Genomic DNA, 14,734 nt, shown 5'->3' with positions numbered 1-14,734 from the left:
GTCGACACCTCCCACCACAGTCTACACCAGAGATTACAAATAAAATCAAAGCACTGCTTCTCTGAGCAGTAAACACCTGTATTTTAGACCAAGGAGAGAGAAAAATCCAAATTGTATCAAATGTGACACCTTGAGAGCCAGGTGTCTTGGAAGAGTTCAGAAATAATCGCTGTTTTTACGTAAGTGGAATCAGTTACTACAGTTAGTGCAGAAGGTATGAATTCATGAAACGGACACTGGCAGAAAAGAGTCTGTCACACTGAGCAAAGCAGAACACCACTTAAGCACTGGATGCATGAGTGTACTGCTGCTGTTTGCTTGCCAGGCAGTAACAGGTCTGCAATGGGTGTGATGTCGCAGAGGAGGCCGCAGTTAACCTTCACACTTCTCCAGGATCTGCACAGTGTCTCCAATCTCCAGCGGTAGGCCATGCTGTCCCGTCCCACGAAAACTGGCCAGAACTGAAACACGAAAGGGACATGTCTGTTAGCACCTGGACACCCCAAACCCTCGCCCCATAGTCAGAAGGTCAAACTGGCCACTAGCATGCTACTCAAGTACAGTACTGAATCATCTTTACTGTTTGATTTCAGCATTATTCTTTACATTTACATTTACAGCATTTGGCAGACGCCCTTAGCCAGAGCGACTTACATAAGTGCTTTAAGTCGCTGTGATGAATTTTCCGATACTAGCTCAATAAGGACCCCTATGAATACCATCTATCCGAACACTGTTGAGAAAGTGCAACAAATATTTTATTTTTTTCTTTAGAACTAGGGTGTTCGTTTAAATATTGCTTTCTGAGGAATTTACCCATAATTCATCACAAAGCAACGTAATGCATCAATTCAGATAGAGCACACATGTCTGCAGAGAAACACCACACAACATTTCTTTCGCCCCATCATCCATCTGCTGCTCTCAAAAATTATGCCACGAATGCAAACAAGAAATCAGGCAGGTGCCCAGAGCTCCAGGAAGGCCATGACCCCCCACCCCAAGATCTGGGTCCTCGTCAGATTCCCATCCTGGTTCCATATGCCATGGGGTATGATTGAATGATTCAGAGAGAAAGACGGCACGATGTGTGGGGCAGAGGAAGCAGACTGTAACTGCTGTGCTCGAGATGATTCAGCAGGAGCTTCACGGCGGACAGCATCACATCTCCTTCCTGCCGATCCAGTGCCCAGCTGCTGTCTGTGATGGTGCTGGAAAGGTGTCATGCTGTGCAATGAATCAATTTCTTTTCCTGCCAGTTAGGAAGTGAAGCACAAAGCCATGGACATGTACCTCACAGATACAGACACACACGCATGCGCGCGCACACACACAGACAGACAGACACACACACACACAAACACACACACACACACACACAAAGTGCATGAGATTCGCTGTGGCAGCCTGGGTGGTTTAAGCATGATAAAGAGAGGGAAAAAGATGGTGTTTTCCAAGCAGAGACCAAACACAAAGCCACAATGGATCCCAAATGTACTGGAGTATAACAGTCTTACAGCATATCGGCCCTGTTAGACAGCCTGGCAATGTCAGTACAGAGGGCAGCTGTAGACTTAGATAGGAGCACGATGCAGAATTCCCTTAGTCCTTCGTCTCTGACAGGCCAGATCCTTGAAGTCTTATCTATTGTCACATCATCAAGGGATACCTACAGACCTCATGTTTACAGAGCACAGCAAAGAGACCTAAAGAGGGACCTGATTGAATAATAGGGGAAGTGAGGTTCAGTGAGGGCCAGCTGTACAGTGCCTCTGACAGCCAGACCAGGTCTGAAGTGCAGTGAGAAGAGCTGGCTAAGCTGATTAAATAAGTCCTGAGTAAGTTAGGGCTTGGCTGCCCTCTTTCTTAGCATTGGGCTCTGCATGTTTACTTATGAACAAACCGTTTGAAACACATTGAACACCGCAAGACCTTTTTGATTTTGTCTTAGAAGCTGTTCAATGAGCTTTTAAAGTGAAAAGAAACAAAGCCACCAATCATATTAATTGCTAGATAAACAACCTAGGAACCTCACTTGGCTAAAACATAAAAGACAATACAAGGGAAAACAATGCACAATATACAATGCTGCAGTTTTACAAAACACACAAAAATATTTGGCAGAATTAAATTCATACAATGTAGTGAAAGTGACTCGGAAACCCCCCCTTAAAGGTCACCCTTCCTCATGTACATCCATACCGCGCTATAGGCGCCAGCGGACGCTATTCATACCATCATTAACATGCAAATTCATGGCTAGTGATACGAGGGGGTCTCTACTGACCTCGGCGGCAAATATATCTGTGAATTATTTATCTGAAGGAGCATGTTCCTCATGCTGGGCTTATTGCTCAATGCGCCCAGCATCACAAATGAAGAGGGGCAGAATCGACCCTCATCAGCGAGCAGGATCCAACCGATTAATAAAGCTTAAGTGATATTAAATACAGAGCGTTGCCCTGTATCTGCCCTCTTCTGCACCACATCCATACCCTGGGGACCCCGATTAGCATTTCAAAGCAGCCCAAAGGGCCTGCAAACAACTGCAGCGGCAGCCCAAAGGGCCTGCAAACAACTGCATCGGCAGCCAAAAGGGCCTGCAAACAACTGCAGCGGCAGCCCGAAGGGCCTGCAAACAACTGCAGCGGCAGCCCAAAGGGCCTGCAAACAACTGCAGCGGCAGCCCAAAGGGCCTGCAAACAACTGCAGCGGCAGCCCAAAGGGCCTGCAAACAACTGCAGCGGCAGCCCAAAGGGCCTGCAAACAACTGCAGCGGCAGCCTGAAGGGCCTGCAAACAACTGCAGCGCTAAGCGTTAGCCAGCAAGCGCAGGGACACTAAGCTCAGGACAAGCTAAGATATTCCTGAGGTTCAGGAGGCATCTCTGCCATCGCAGACTTATACAGCTGCAAATTACCTCCCCAGGCAGTGACCACAGCAGGAGAAACAAACAGCAGGAACTGTAAGGGGATCATCCCCCGGGGACTGGGCCGCCTCGGCAGGAACACCATGGCAGAACTCCTCGTGGCACTTAAACCGACAACCTTTTGCTGACGACTTGCGCTCTCGAATCCTGGCAGATCCTCTTGTTTCTCAGTCATTACATCACGCTATTCCTGTTTAGCACCCTGGTAGCCAATCAGCATTGCCTTGTATACACAGCAGAAATATTTCCCATGATTCTTTGTGGGCACATTCTGGAGTGATCTGAAAACTAATCAACAGGCACCTCATTCTGGCTGCAGATGCCCCTCTACGTCTGTCACATTCATGACAGGTACAGAACCCCCCCCCCACATATTTTAGCTGATTATCCATGACACTAATCATGGCTTCACTTGTCTTTACAATCCCAAAACCAAGCATCAGTCTTTTGCAAACCAGAGAGAATTAGATGGCAGTGTTCTGTGAGAGATGATTCAAGGCCTTTAGCTTACTGCACCTTCCTGCTCTTCAGAACATCACTCTCCTGTAAGCTATTAACATCATGGCAGAAATAAAGCCAAGAGGCAGACAGCGTCACCTTTACACTTGGACCTTTTGCTGCCGTTCTGAGTAGGCAGTGAGTCAGCAGATCTTAGATATGCCAGGAGTCAGATACATTCAGCCTAAGCAGCCCGTGAAGGCAGCAGCGACAGAAAATGGGCCACACACACACACACACCCACTGGGAAATGAAAAAAGATCATTATGTGCTCTAGTGGGCAGGGCAGCCAGGGCTGTTTAACCTTCAACACGCTTTTCAGACAGGACACAAGCTGGACCGTGTCACACGCACACGTTACAGTCGCTATCTGCTCAGGAGCTGCTCTGTCCACATCCGTCACTTGATCCCCGGAGCCCGGAGACACTGCCGTATGTACGTAGGCTAAGCACAGAAACGTCTTAATCACTATTACCCCACCCCCCAGTAAAAGATGGGAAAAAACAACATATAAATCACTACCCCCTCCCCCCAGCCTTGCAACACCATTCTGTCTCCTTGGCCCCAAAGATATTTCATAATTACATATCACTACAATACAAGCAAGATGGCTTCCCAAGGAGGGGCTGAACGCTCTGATGGACATGTAGTACATTTGTTTCCGCCTCACTACTCAGGGTTACATGGGTGGCTTATTAATTCTTTTATTGACTGGTAACACTTTACGGAAGAGCATTAATCTCCCTCCTGAAAACTACACCGTAACCTCAACTTCAAACAGTATCCATAATACCCGCATTCCTGACCACAGGATGTGATTGATTCTCAAAACATGATTGAATTAGTTCAGATTCATGGATTTTACGCTCCAAGTATCCACCCATGATGGCAGATACTAGCATTTTGTACAGCTCAGATGGACTTAGAGAGACCGGAAAACATACTAAACCTGCTGCAGAATAAATACAAATTTAGGTCAGACATTCTGAGGCAGAAACACGTCCTAACTCACTTCAGACCATAATTCTGTCCTGACTGCTTTGATGCTACATAATCGGGGCAGAAAAAAAATCCATTGGCAGTCCTCAAGGTGGCGCTGTTCACTGCATCAGCAGCTCCAGGTGAGGCACAGCAGTGAGGCTCCTGTTTAACCGCTACAGAGGATGTACCGTAAGCAGGCCTGGCTTCCCCATTAAACGGGTCACCCCAGCGGATGTGGCCGGCGTGCCCCCCCCCCCCCCCCAGAATGCATGCAGGCGCGCAGCTCCCTAAACACTGTCATCTCCATGAAACAGGCACCTCCTCTTCCCATGCCACCCTCCTGCCAGGGGGGGGGGCACCCATCTAGATCCATCACCAAACCAGAGGAGAGAGAGAGAGAGAGAGAGAGAGAGAGAGATCGGTACAGCCCAGGTACCCGGCTCATACATGGAAGGAGGCATCAACCTGCTCTGAGACCACCCCCACACACACAACCCCAAAAAGAGAGGAGGGGTGACCTCTGACCTCAATCGCAGCTCTCTGAATTACAGCTAACCCTAACCCTATACACAATATTGATTTATGGCGGCACTGAAGGGGTGGCCCCTTCTGCAGAAAGACAGGGAATGTATAAGTGCAGTCAGCACAGTGTGATGGCAGTGAGTGCGTACATCACACATCTCCTGGACCTGCGGAACAGAACCGATCGAGGTGACAGACAGGACAGCGCGATCGAGGTGACAGACAGGACAGCACATCATGGGGGTATCAGGGGTGGGAATCCTTACAGGCCCATAAGAGATGTCTGTCTACAGTCTACTGGTGAGTCAATTACTGCTACATGAACATTAAAACATCTGCCTGGTTCATAGTGGTTTTCTTCATTTAAATAAATAAAACAGACAGGACGACAGTTGTTTTATAACTGAGCAGCTGTATTTTACACAGTGAGGGGTACTGGGTTCCCTGCTAAATTCCCAAGAATACCTTAATTTTATGTCCAGAAGATTTACTGGAGGAAGACTTCCAGTAACCACAGCAACTGAGTGTTGAGGTGTACAGTGTGGACCTCTGGAGCTTGAGTGGGATATAGTTACTGCAAACTAACGGAGGCACCAGATGCCGAGTGGCTGCTAGTGTTACAGGACAGACTGCCATCGTTGTAGCACTTCACAGGAAACTGGAGTGACAAACATGGAAAAATTAGACGAATGCATCAAAATATGAATAAATAAGCATCAAACATAAGTGGGGGGCAGCCATCAAACTGAGCTTCCCTGTGCTATCAACTGCAAGAAAATGATGTCAACTAGTGTCAGAACTGCAAGGCTGGGCTAAGCGAAACCTAAAAGCCAATCGAGAGACTGTCATCAAGGGTCCTCACTGTCAAAAATGCAGATGCAAATATGAAGGATGCAAAGTGCTAAACCATGAAAATCAAGAGCTGCTTCTTAGCTTCAAAAAGCCAAAAGGGGGCGCTGTTTCGAGAAAATGCATCAGGTGTAGTTAGGAAATTGAGACCCTGCAGCAAAAGCCTGAAGCTCTCCGAAACCCGCAATGAAGTCAAGAGGCAGACCAGTGTTGTGCTCAGACAGCCAGTCAGTCATCATATATACTCAAAATTAACAGATGCATATAAATCAAGGTTTCTAGATGAAGAAGAGCAGGTCTACAAAGAGGAGGAGAACAAACGCCGGAGCCTGGTCTGAAGAACGTCTCCCAAGAGAGGATGTCAGCAAAAAGCAAAGTTACTGGCAATAAGCTCTACCTGGTCCTGCTCCAAAATTTAGGCCAGAAGGGATGATGAGCTCAAAAACTTGGATGGGGAACGACGGGGGTGAGTATGTTGATAGTGGGGGAACAAATCTGGGCTGCATTCCTAAAGGCTGTGGGTTCCTGAGCCAAGATGGCCCAATATTGCTGATCATTCTGGCAGACCTGACCCACAGACAGTGAGCTGCATCAGGGAGCTTAATATAAGCTATGCAGAGATAACTGCACAGACAGACCCAGCTATGAGGCTTACAATTGCATGCATAATACTCTAGTAACAGTCATGAAGTAGCAGTCAAGCAAGCAAGCCTTTTGAAACGGAGGCTCAGACAGCCCATAGAGCATAGCCTCCTCAGTTCACCTCCAAACCCAACGTCTCTGCATCTGAAGACCAATGTCTGCTATCGTGGAATCATGTTACTGCTCCACATTTACCCTCCGGGGGAAGCCGCATTGCAAATGGCTAACCTCCAACAAGGGCGGAAGGTTATTCTAAGAGTAAAGCGGCTCAGTCATGCGAAGGCAGCCAGATCTTTGTGGTGTCACTGGGCTCGGAAGCACAGTGGAGCGCTGTGTGGAGTGCAGTGAAGTGCGGAGATTCCCCTGGTTTATTTAAGGGCTTCAGATAAACTGCACATGCAGCCCTTCATAACTCAGACACACAGTGATTATGGAGACATCATGATCGCCATGACGACACTGATGAGGCATTCAGTAACGTTTGAAATTGGAGGCAAAGATTTCCACCTGGCATGCTGCCAGCATGAGCTCGAGGTCCCCCCACCCCCGTGCCCCCCTCCTCGCCTCATCTTTCAGCATTGAACGGCACAGAAGGTGCCCAGTTAAGGATCCAGCTACGGAAGCAGGAAACACTGTAAAGGAATTCAAACTGAAGAGCAGCCTGTCGTACATTATAACTGGAGAAAACCTCTGACCTTCCTATCAAAGCATGGCCCCGCAGACATGCGAGAACTTCAGTATTAATATTCAGTGACCAAAGAAATACGGTGTTGCAGGGGTTAACACTGCTGGCTCACAACTTCGAGTCTCCAAAGGGGTGCTGTGAGTGTGGAGTTGTGGAGTTTGCAAGTTCTCCCCTTGTCTACGTGGAGTTTCCTCCATGGACTCTGGTTTCCCCCCACGGTCCAAACACATGCTAAGGTTAATTGGACATAGCAAACCGTCCATCGGTGTGAGTGAATGGTGTACTGGATTACTGGATTACTGTCTAAGGGACATTATGGTACAGCAACTTACTGGTTTCCAAGCATCTGCATCTTGGCCAGTGTCAAAGTTCCAGGATAAAGCCAGCAAGGCAAGCACAGGGTCAGTCATCTTCTGGAGCAGAACACCACGGTCACTGGGGCACATGGGCCACTCATGGTCAGGCAGCCATGCTTTGAATATTCATTCCAAAGGGGGACTTTGCCCCAAAGGGGGAGTTCGGTGCCATCGAGATGATCCGTCCACTGACTCGTGTTGAAGAAACATGCCTGCTTTCACGTCAATAGGAGTAAATTCTCAAGATCACACACCTGTGTCCAGGCAAGCCCAGGCAGCCACAGTGTCTAGACACAGCAAATCTGGGTCATGCCATTGAACCTGCGGTGTGGGGGTGACTCGTGAGCAGCATGTGGTGTCAGTGTCCAGGTTCAGCATCAGTATGCAGGAGCACAGATGGGGCAGCATATTCCAACATCAGCCGGCAAGGAGCACCAGGAAGAAACCAAAAGCATAATAACAGGGATCAAACCACAGGCAGATCTGGAGCTTCCTGAATAAAATAGTCAAGGACACTGGACAAATCATACTACTTTGGATTATTGTAGCTCTGGGGGATATCAGACTGTGTACCCCATCATATAACTAACATATGAAACTAAGAACATAAGAACATAAGAACTATACAAACGAGAGGAGGCCATTCGGCCCATCAAGCTCGCTTGGGGAGAACTAAACTAATAGCTCAGAGTCGTTAAAATCTTATCTAGCTCTGATTTAAAGGAACCCAAGGATTCAGCTTGCACTACGTTATCAGGAAGACTATTCCATACTCTGACTACACGCTGTGTAAAGAAGTGCTTCCTTCAATCCAGCTTGAAATGTTCTCCCGCTAATTTCCACCTATGGCCACGAGTTCGTGTATTTAAACTAATGCTGAAGTAACTATTTGGTTGAACAGCATCCAAACCTGTTAGAATCTTATATACCTGGATCATGTCCCCCCTCAGTCTCCTTTGCTTGAGACTGAACAGATTTAGCTCAAGTAACCTTTCCTCGTATGACATTCCTCTAAGATCAGGAATCATTTTTGTGGCACTACGCTGCACCTTTTCTAAGGCCACAATGTCCTTTTTAAGATATGGTGACAAACCTGCACACAATATTCTAGGTGAGGTCTCACCAAGGAATTGTATAATCTTAGCATTACCTCCCTTGACTTAAACTCCACACACCTGGAGATATACCCCAACATCCTATTGGCCTTTTTTATTGCTTCCCCACACTGGCGAGAATGGGACATGGAAGCATCAACATACACACCAAGGTCTTTCTCATGATCGGCTACCTTTATTTCAGTGAGACCCATGAAATACCTGTACTTTATATTTCTGCTCCCTAGATGGAGTACCTTACATTTATCGACATTAAATTTCATCTGCCAGGTATCGGCCCAGTCACTAATTAAATCAAGATCCCGCTGTAGCTGCTGAGCCGCTAATTTAGTATCTGCTACACCACCCACCTTGGTGTCATCTGCATATTTCACCAGTTTACCGTATATATTCCTATTCATAGCATTTATGTAAATTAGGAACAATAGTGGTCCTAAAATCGAACCCTGCGGTACCCCACTATGAACGCAGGCCCACTGTGACATTGTGCCTCTTATAACTACTCGCTGTTTCCTATCTGTTAACCAGTTATCAATCCAGGTCGCTACGGTACCTAAAATACCAGTCGCTTTGAGTTTAAGTAGGAGCCTCTTGTGGGGGACAACATCAAAAGCCTTTTGGAAATCTAAGTAGATGACATCATAGGCCTTCTTATCATCAACTTCCTGAGTAGCTTCCTCAAAAAACTCTTGACTATGATAACAAAATGACATTTGAATAACAATCTATATAGATTACACAAAAATGTATAATTCAATTAGCTATGTTAGCGATTCAGTTCAGGGGGATCCTAAAGGTGAATTTCTCATACCATTACCAGCACTAGTAATCAAAATCAGATGACCCTGGTTAAGCTGATTGCCTTTTTTGTGGTCAGTTACTCTGATGTTAATAAAGTGCCGTCAATAACAAGCACACTGATACGCTAAGTACTGTTGCCTTTATTTATATAGCCCTGTTTTAACCACAGGGTTTACAAAGTGCTTTGTGACATTTTAAAAGAAGAAAAAACAGAAGATTTTACAAAACAAAATAATAAAATCATAGTACAAAAGAAATAATAAAATAAGTGCATAAAATAAATACATTTAATGACTATAATAAGTTATTATACACAGTGGTGAAATGCCAGTTTTCAGATCACCAAGACATTCAGTAGCACTCAGGTTTTCTGGAAGAGTTTAGGGCCACAGTGACTTAAAGGTGCCCCCTCCCTCCTCAGTCACGTTTTAGGAATAATCAGTAAATCTGATCTGAGAGATCTGACCGGCACATACTCCACAGTCATGTCACTGGAGTAGGACGAAGCAAGCTCATGTAAACTTTTAAAACGTAGCAAGAGAACTTCAAAATCAATCCTAAAAGCCACAGGAAGTCAGTGCAGGCCTGTAGGAGTAGGTGTGATGTGATCCCCTCTTACTGGTGCGTGTTAACACTCTGGACCCGTTGTAGATTTGAAATAGATTGCTTAAGTAGACCAATCAATAGTGCACTATAGTAATCTATTCTACCTGACACAAAAGCAGGTATTACTTGTTCACAATCATTATATGACGGCATCGCCTAGACTTTGCTAATATTACGAAGGTGTTAGCATGCTGTTTTGCAGACACTGCTGATATGACTATTAAAGCAAAGATCCGCATCGAAAAGGACTCCCGGGTTTATAACTTCGTTTGGCCTACAGAGACATTGATCCTAAGTACAGCAGCACACCCTTCCTCCATACTTCATTCCCAACAGCATCTCTGTTTTGTTCTTGTTTGCAGAAAGTTCTGTGACATCCATTAGTTTATGTCATCAATGCATTCAGGCAGGTAGTGGAAAGACCCATGTGCACCAGGAGCCAGGGACAGATATCTGTGTGTCAGCTGCATGCCGCCGAAAGCTCATTTTGAAGCTTACTTATTATACTAGACAGTGGTAGCATGTGAAGGTTAAATAATATAGGGCCTAAGAGTGAGCCTTGGGGAACACTGCATGTAGCAGCTTACAGGCACATGTATCAAGTGCAACGCAGTACTCACACCCACTTAGGCATGATCTGGATCAGGCCATCATTGTAGCGGAGAAGCTAACCCAGGTGTGCAGCTGGTTCAGCAGAGTCGTATGATCTATTGTAACAAAGGTAGTACTGAGGTCTGGAATGGAGAGGTTACCTGAGTCTCAGTAGAACCTTAAATCACTTACCACTTTGAAAAGAGCTGTTTCAGTGCTGTGGCCTGGCCGAAAGCCGGTCTGAAACACTGCACGGAGGTTATTAGTGTTAAGATAATGAATAAACATATTTTGATGAAAATGAGGTCTAGGAAAAGTTAAATATATATGTATATATGTATGTATGTATGAATGAATTAATGTTATATTAATATAGCGCATTTCAAGTATTCAAAGCGTGTGGGACAGAGTGTTGGCTTTGAGGCTAGAAGGTTGCTGGTTCAAATCCCATGAATGCCCAGAGTATTCTATTCCATTGGGCTCTTGAGCAAGGCTTTTAACCTGTAATTTCTTCACCCTGGGCATGATGTTAATCTACATCCAGCCCTATCAGGAGGTCCTCCAACTTACATGGAAAAACTTGAGGGTTGGTGGCAGGATTGGCACTGAGGTATCACCCGCCACATGGCTGCACTCAGGTTCTTATCCCTGAGGGGGTTTGTCATGTGGTGGGGGCGGCAACACACAGTAATCAGTGCACGCTCCTTATGCACTGTATCAGTGCGTGCTCCTTACGCACTGTAATCAGTGCACGCTCCTTACGCACTGTAATCAGTGCACGCTCCTTACGCACTGTAATCAGTGCATGCTCCTTACCTCTAAAGCACTTTGAGGAGCCACTTCAATCACCACCACTGTGTAGCAACCACCTGGATGACGTGACGGCAAGAAATAAATTGAAATGCATTTCCTAACATGGATTCACAGCTTACAGCTTTTGAGGAAAGGATTGCATCACCTCATTACCTGGTGACAGACACCAATGAGCCGGTGACACCAGCAGGGAGTGATCCTCCTTCTCACATCCTGTCTCATGACGGTCTGTTATGATTTTGGATCTTGTCCCAAAATGATTCTAAACAGCCAGACACGGCATAAACGATGAAGTATAACCATACCTGAGATAACATGAGGAGACGTGCATGGGCGCAAAAGCTATATCGTTACCCACAATCTATCTGTGTCTGAGGTTTTCACTGTCTGAGAGTAGCTGCATGAGCCTGTACACTGGTCCAGTTAAATCAATCATCTCGCCCCCATCAGACCATCTGACTGGCAAGGGGAGTCCAATCCATCCCACACAGAACAGTGAAACCAGTGAACCCACGCAGAGGTCTGAATAAAATATACTGACATAAAAAACACTGGCAACACAGCAAGGAAATGTTTGGGTGATTTCAGGCATCGATGAGGTGCACTGGAGATCACTCATGAAACACCTTCTAGCATCAAGTACATCACTCATTCAGATTCACAGATTCATCCACAAAAAAAGGCATTAAAGGAAAATCCATGGATGAAAGGCAGACATCAATCAAAGGGCTGCGATAAGCTCCCGGACCCGAGAGCTGCATGGGGGGGCTGGAGCTGATGAAAACGACAACATTTACATCCAGCCCATCAGGCCCCAGGCACCACGGCCTGTATGGGGGGGGCCACTACCTTCCACTGCTGAGCGACTGGCGTATTAAAACACTCCTTAACAAGGCAAGCGCTCCATTACACCGCATCGATCTCGTCTGAGGTGCCGGACTCTCGGATCGAAATGGAAAAGCCGTCCGGCTGCCCCGCCGTTGGGACTCCACAGGGCTAATTTAGACGCAGGCCGAGTGGCAGTGCTCGTCTAATTTATTCACGAGGAGGACCAGAGTCAACACGGAGGCACAGCGAGCCAAGCGGGGAAAAAAATATACATGCCCCAGTTTATTCTCAGAACTGGGTCATCAGCTAACCCTTATAATATGTACATATAAAGTATACGTAATAAAATATGTTATGTTAAGCAGGAGCACATGCTAGGCGCGTGTGAGGATGCGTATGCAGCAAGAGCGATTTTGGGAGGGCAGTGAAAATTTTAATAAGCTGCAATGTACGTAGCTGTACAAGAAACTGAGAGTGAGGGTGGAGCTCTCTGTGGAATGCACCTTTATAAAAAGCAGCACCTATCTCCCGGGGATTTTCACGCTCAAAAAAACAAACAAACTGAACAAAAAAACAGCCCAGCTTCTTAATCCCGCTCGACGATGATGTGGTGTGCAGCCCAGCTGTGTGTAGCTGCCGGACAAGTTCACCTGGGGATATTTAGGTCTAGTCTGCAAATCCCTGCACAGTTTAGGTGGGAAAAGCTGCAGGAAGCCAGCAGGATGGCCGAGATCGTGCTCGCAATCTGCCCGTCCGACGGTAACCTCTCCTGACCTCACCACATTCTGCTCCTCCTTGTGTCCACTAGAGCTTTTACTTAATAATGGAAAAAGGATTGGCAGAACCAAAAAAAGACAAAAGAACCTCACAGGCTGCTCGTGGAGGTGTTCGTGGAAGCCTTTCAGCTGTGCGTTCCCCAAACGGAGCACAGCGGTTTGACTAATTAAAACTGAATCACCTTGACCCTCTGCTGTACGATGCACAGAAAAGTGACGGCATTAGGCTTCCTGAATGCACACACCAAGCCTTTGTGCCCACTGGCTGCTACATGCACTATTATCTGTAAGCAGGGCTTGAGCTGCCATAGGCTGTGCATAGATGCTATTCCAGCCTGTGGAACAAAACTCATCCACACTGAAGACACACACCCCCTGAAACTCTTCCATGTAACTATAACTTATTTAAAGGTAAATCAACAGACTATATCATCCATCCATTCATTTTCCAAACCGCTTATCCTACTGGGTCGCGGGGGGTCCGGAGCTTATCCCGGAAGCAATGGGCACGAGGCAGGGAACAACCCAGGATGGGGGGGGCAGCCCATTGCAGGGCACACTCACACACCATTCACTCTCACATGCGTTCCTACGGGCAATTTAGCAAGTCCAATTAGCCTCAGCAAGTTTTTGGACTGTGGGGGGAAACCTGAGTACCCGGAGGAAACCCTACAACGACATGGGGAGAACATGCAAACTCCGCACACATGTGACCCAGGCGGAAACTCGAACCCAGGTCCCAGAGGTGTGAGGCGACAGTGCTAACCACTGCACCACCATGCCGCCTCCAGTGCTAACCACTGCGCCACCATGCCGCCTCCAGTGCTAACCACTGCGCCACCATGCCGCCTCCAGTGCTAACCACTGCGCCACCATGCCGCCTCCAGTGCTAACCACTGGGCCACCATGCCGCCTCCAGTGCTAACCACTGGGCCACCATGCCGCCTCCAGTGCTAACCACTGGGCCACCATGCCGCCTCCAGACTATATCATATCTACTCAAATGGCCAACTCTCGTCTGTCACAATCTTAAGGTTTGACTCCCACCATCTCCCTTAAAATACTTGTACAGCTTGATCACTGCCTCCAAGTGCCTCCACAGAGAACAGCATCCATTGGCCATAAGAACGTAAGGTGTCCTCTGTCATACAGACCCCCTCCCCCGATGCCCTGCACATCCGACGTTAATCCTGATTTAATTTCTCTCGCTCTCCAGCGGAGGGCCTAGCAGCCAGCACAGCTGGACCCCCCCATAATAGTGACCCGCTGATATCAGCTGGGGCTGCTCTCTGCTGGGGCCGACGGGGGCCTAACGCCGCTGCTGCCAATCGGATTATGGCAGCCATCCACTTTCACGGGGACTGCAGGGCGTCCTTGATACTGCCTGCGTTAAAATTCCAGCGGAAAGTGTGCGGTGCCTCCAGCCCTGTGGGAGAACCGCCGCAGCATTCAGGTCCATAAAAGGCAAAGATGTTGCAGGCAGACGCAGGAGAGTCTGACACAGCAGCCAGGTCCCAAACCCTGACATTTGAAATATGTGTGGATTCTGTGATACATGGCATTATTCAGAGATGCCACTTTCATTTCAAAAACAGTCTGCTTCTGTTATTCTGACAGAGGGCTTGTAAGCGTGTAGCACACAGCATTTAGGGACTGATCCACTTATTACTGCAGCCCTTTGTAATTAAATGCTGTTATTCATCAAGGATGCAGATAAATGACATAAAATGCACTGACTTGTCA

The 14,734-nt window shown here is 47.1% G+C and overlaps 1 protein-coding gene across 3 annotated transcripts in view; it reads right to left on the bottom strand.

Moving 5' to 3' along the window:
- LOC125714467 (dedicator of cytokinesis protein 4-like) overlaps window positions 1-14,734 on the bottom strand; it is a 99,330-nt gene that overhangs the window by 68,533 nt on the left and 16,063 nt on the right. For all 3 annotated transcript variants that reach the window (XR_007383788.1, XM_048985151.1, XM_048985233.1), the window contains exon 2: window positions 378-461. Coding sequence is in view for 2 of the 3 variants with exons in the window: in XM_048985151.1 (XP_048841108.1) it covers window positions 378-461 (84 nt within the window). In the remaining variant the exon portion in view is untranslated. The remainder of the gene's footprint in view (window positions 1-377; window positions 462-14,734) is intronic.

This window comes from Brienomyrus brachyistius, chromosome 1 (assembly GCF_023856365.1).
Source record: "Brienomyrus brachyistius isolate T26 chromosome 1, BBRACH_0.4, whole genome shotgun sequence".
In the NCBI taxonomy this organism is placed as follows: Eukaryota; Metazoa; Chordata; class Actinopteri; order Osteoglossiformes; family Mormyridae; genus Brienomyrus; species Brienomyrus brachyistius.
This window is presented reverse-complemented; position numbering and strand designations above follow the sequence as displayed.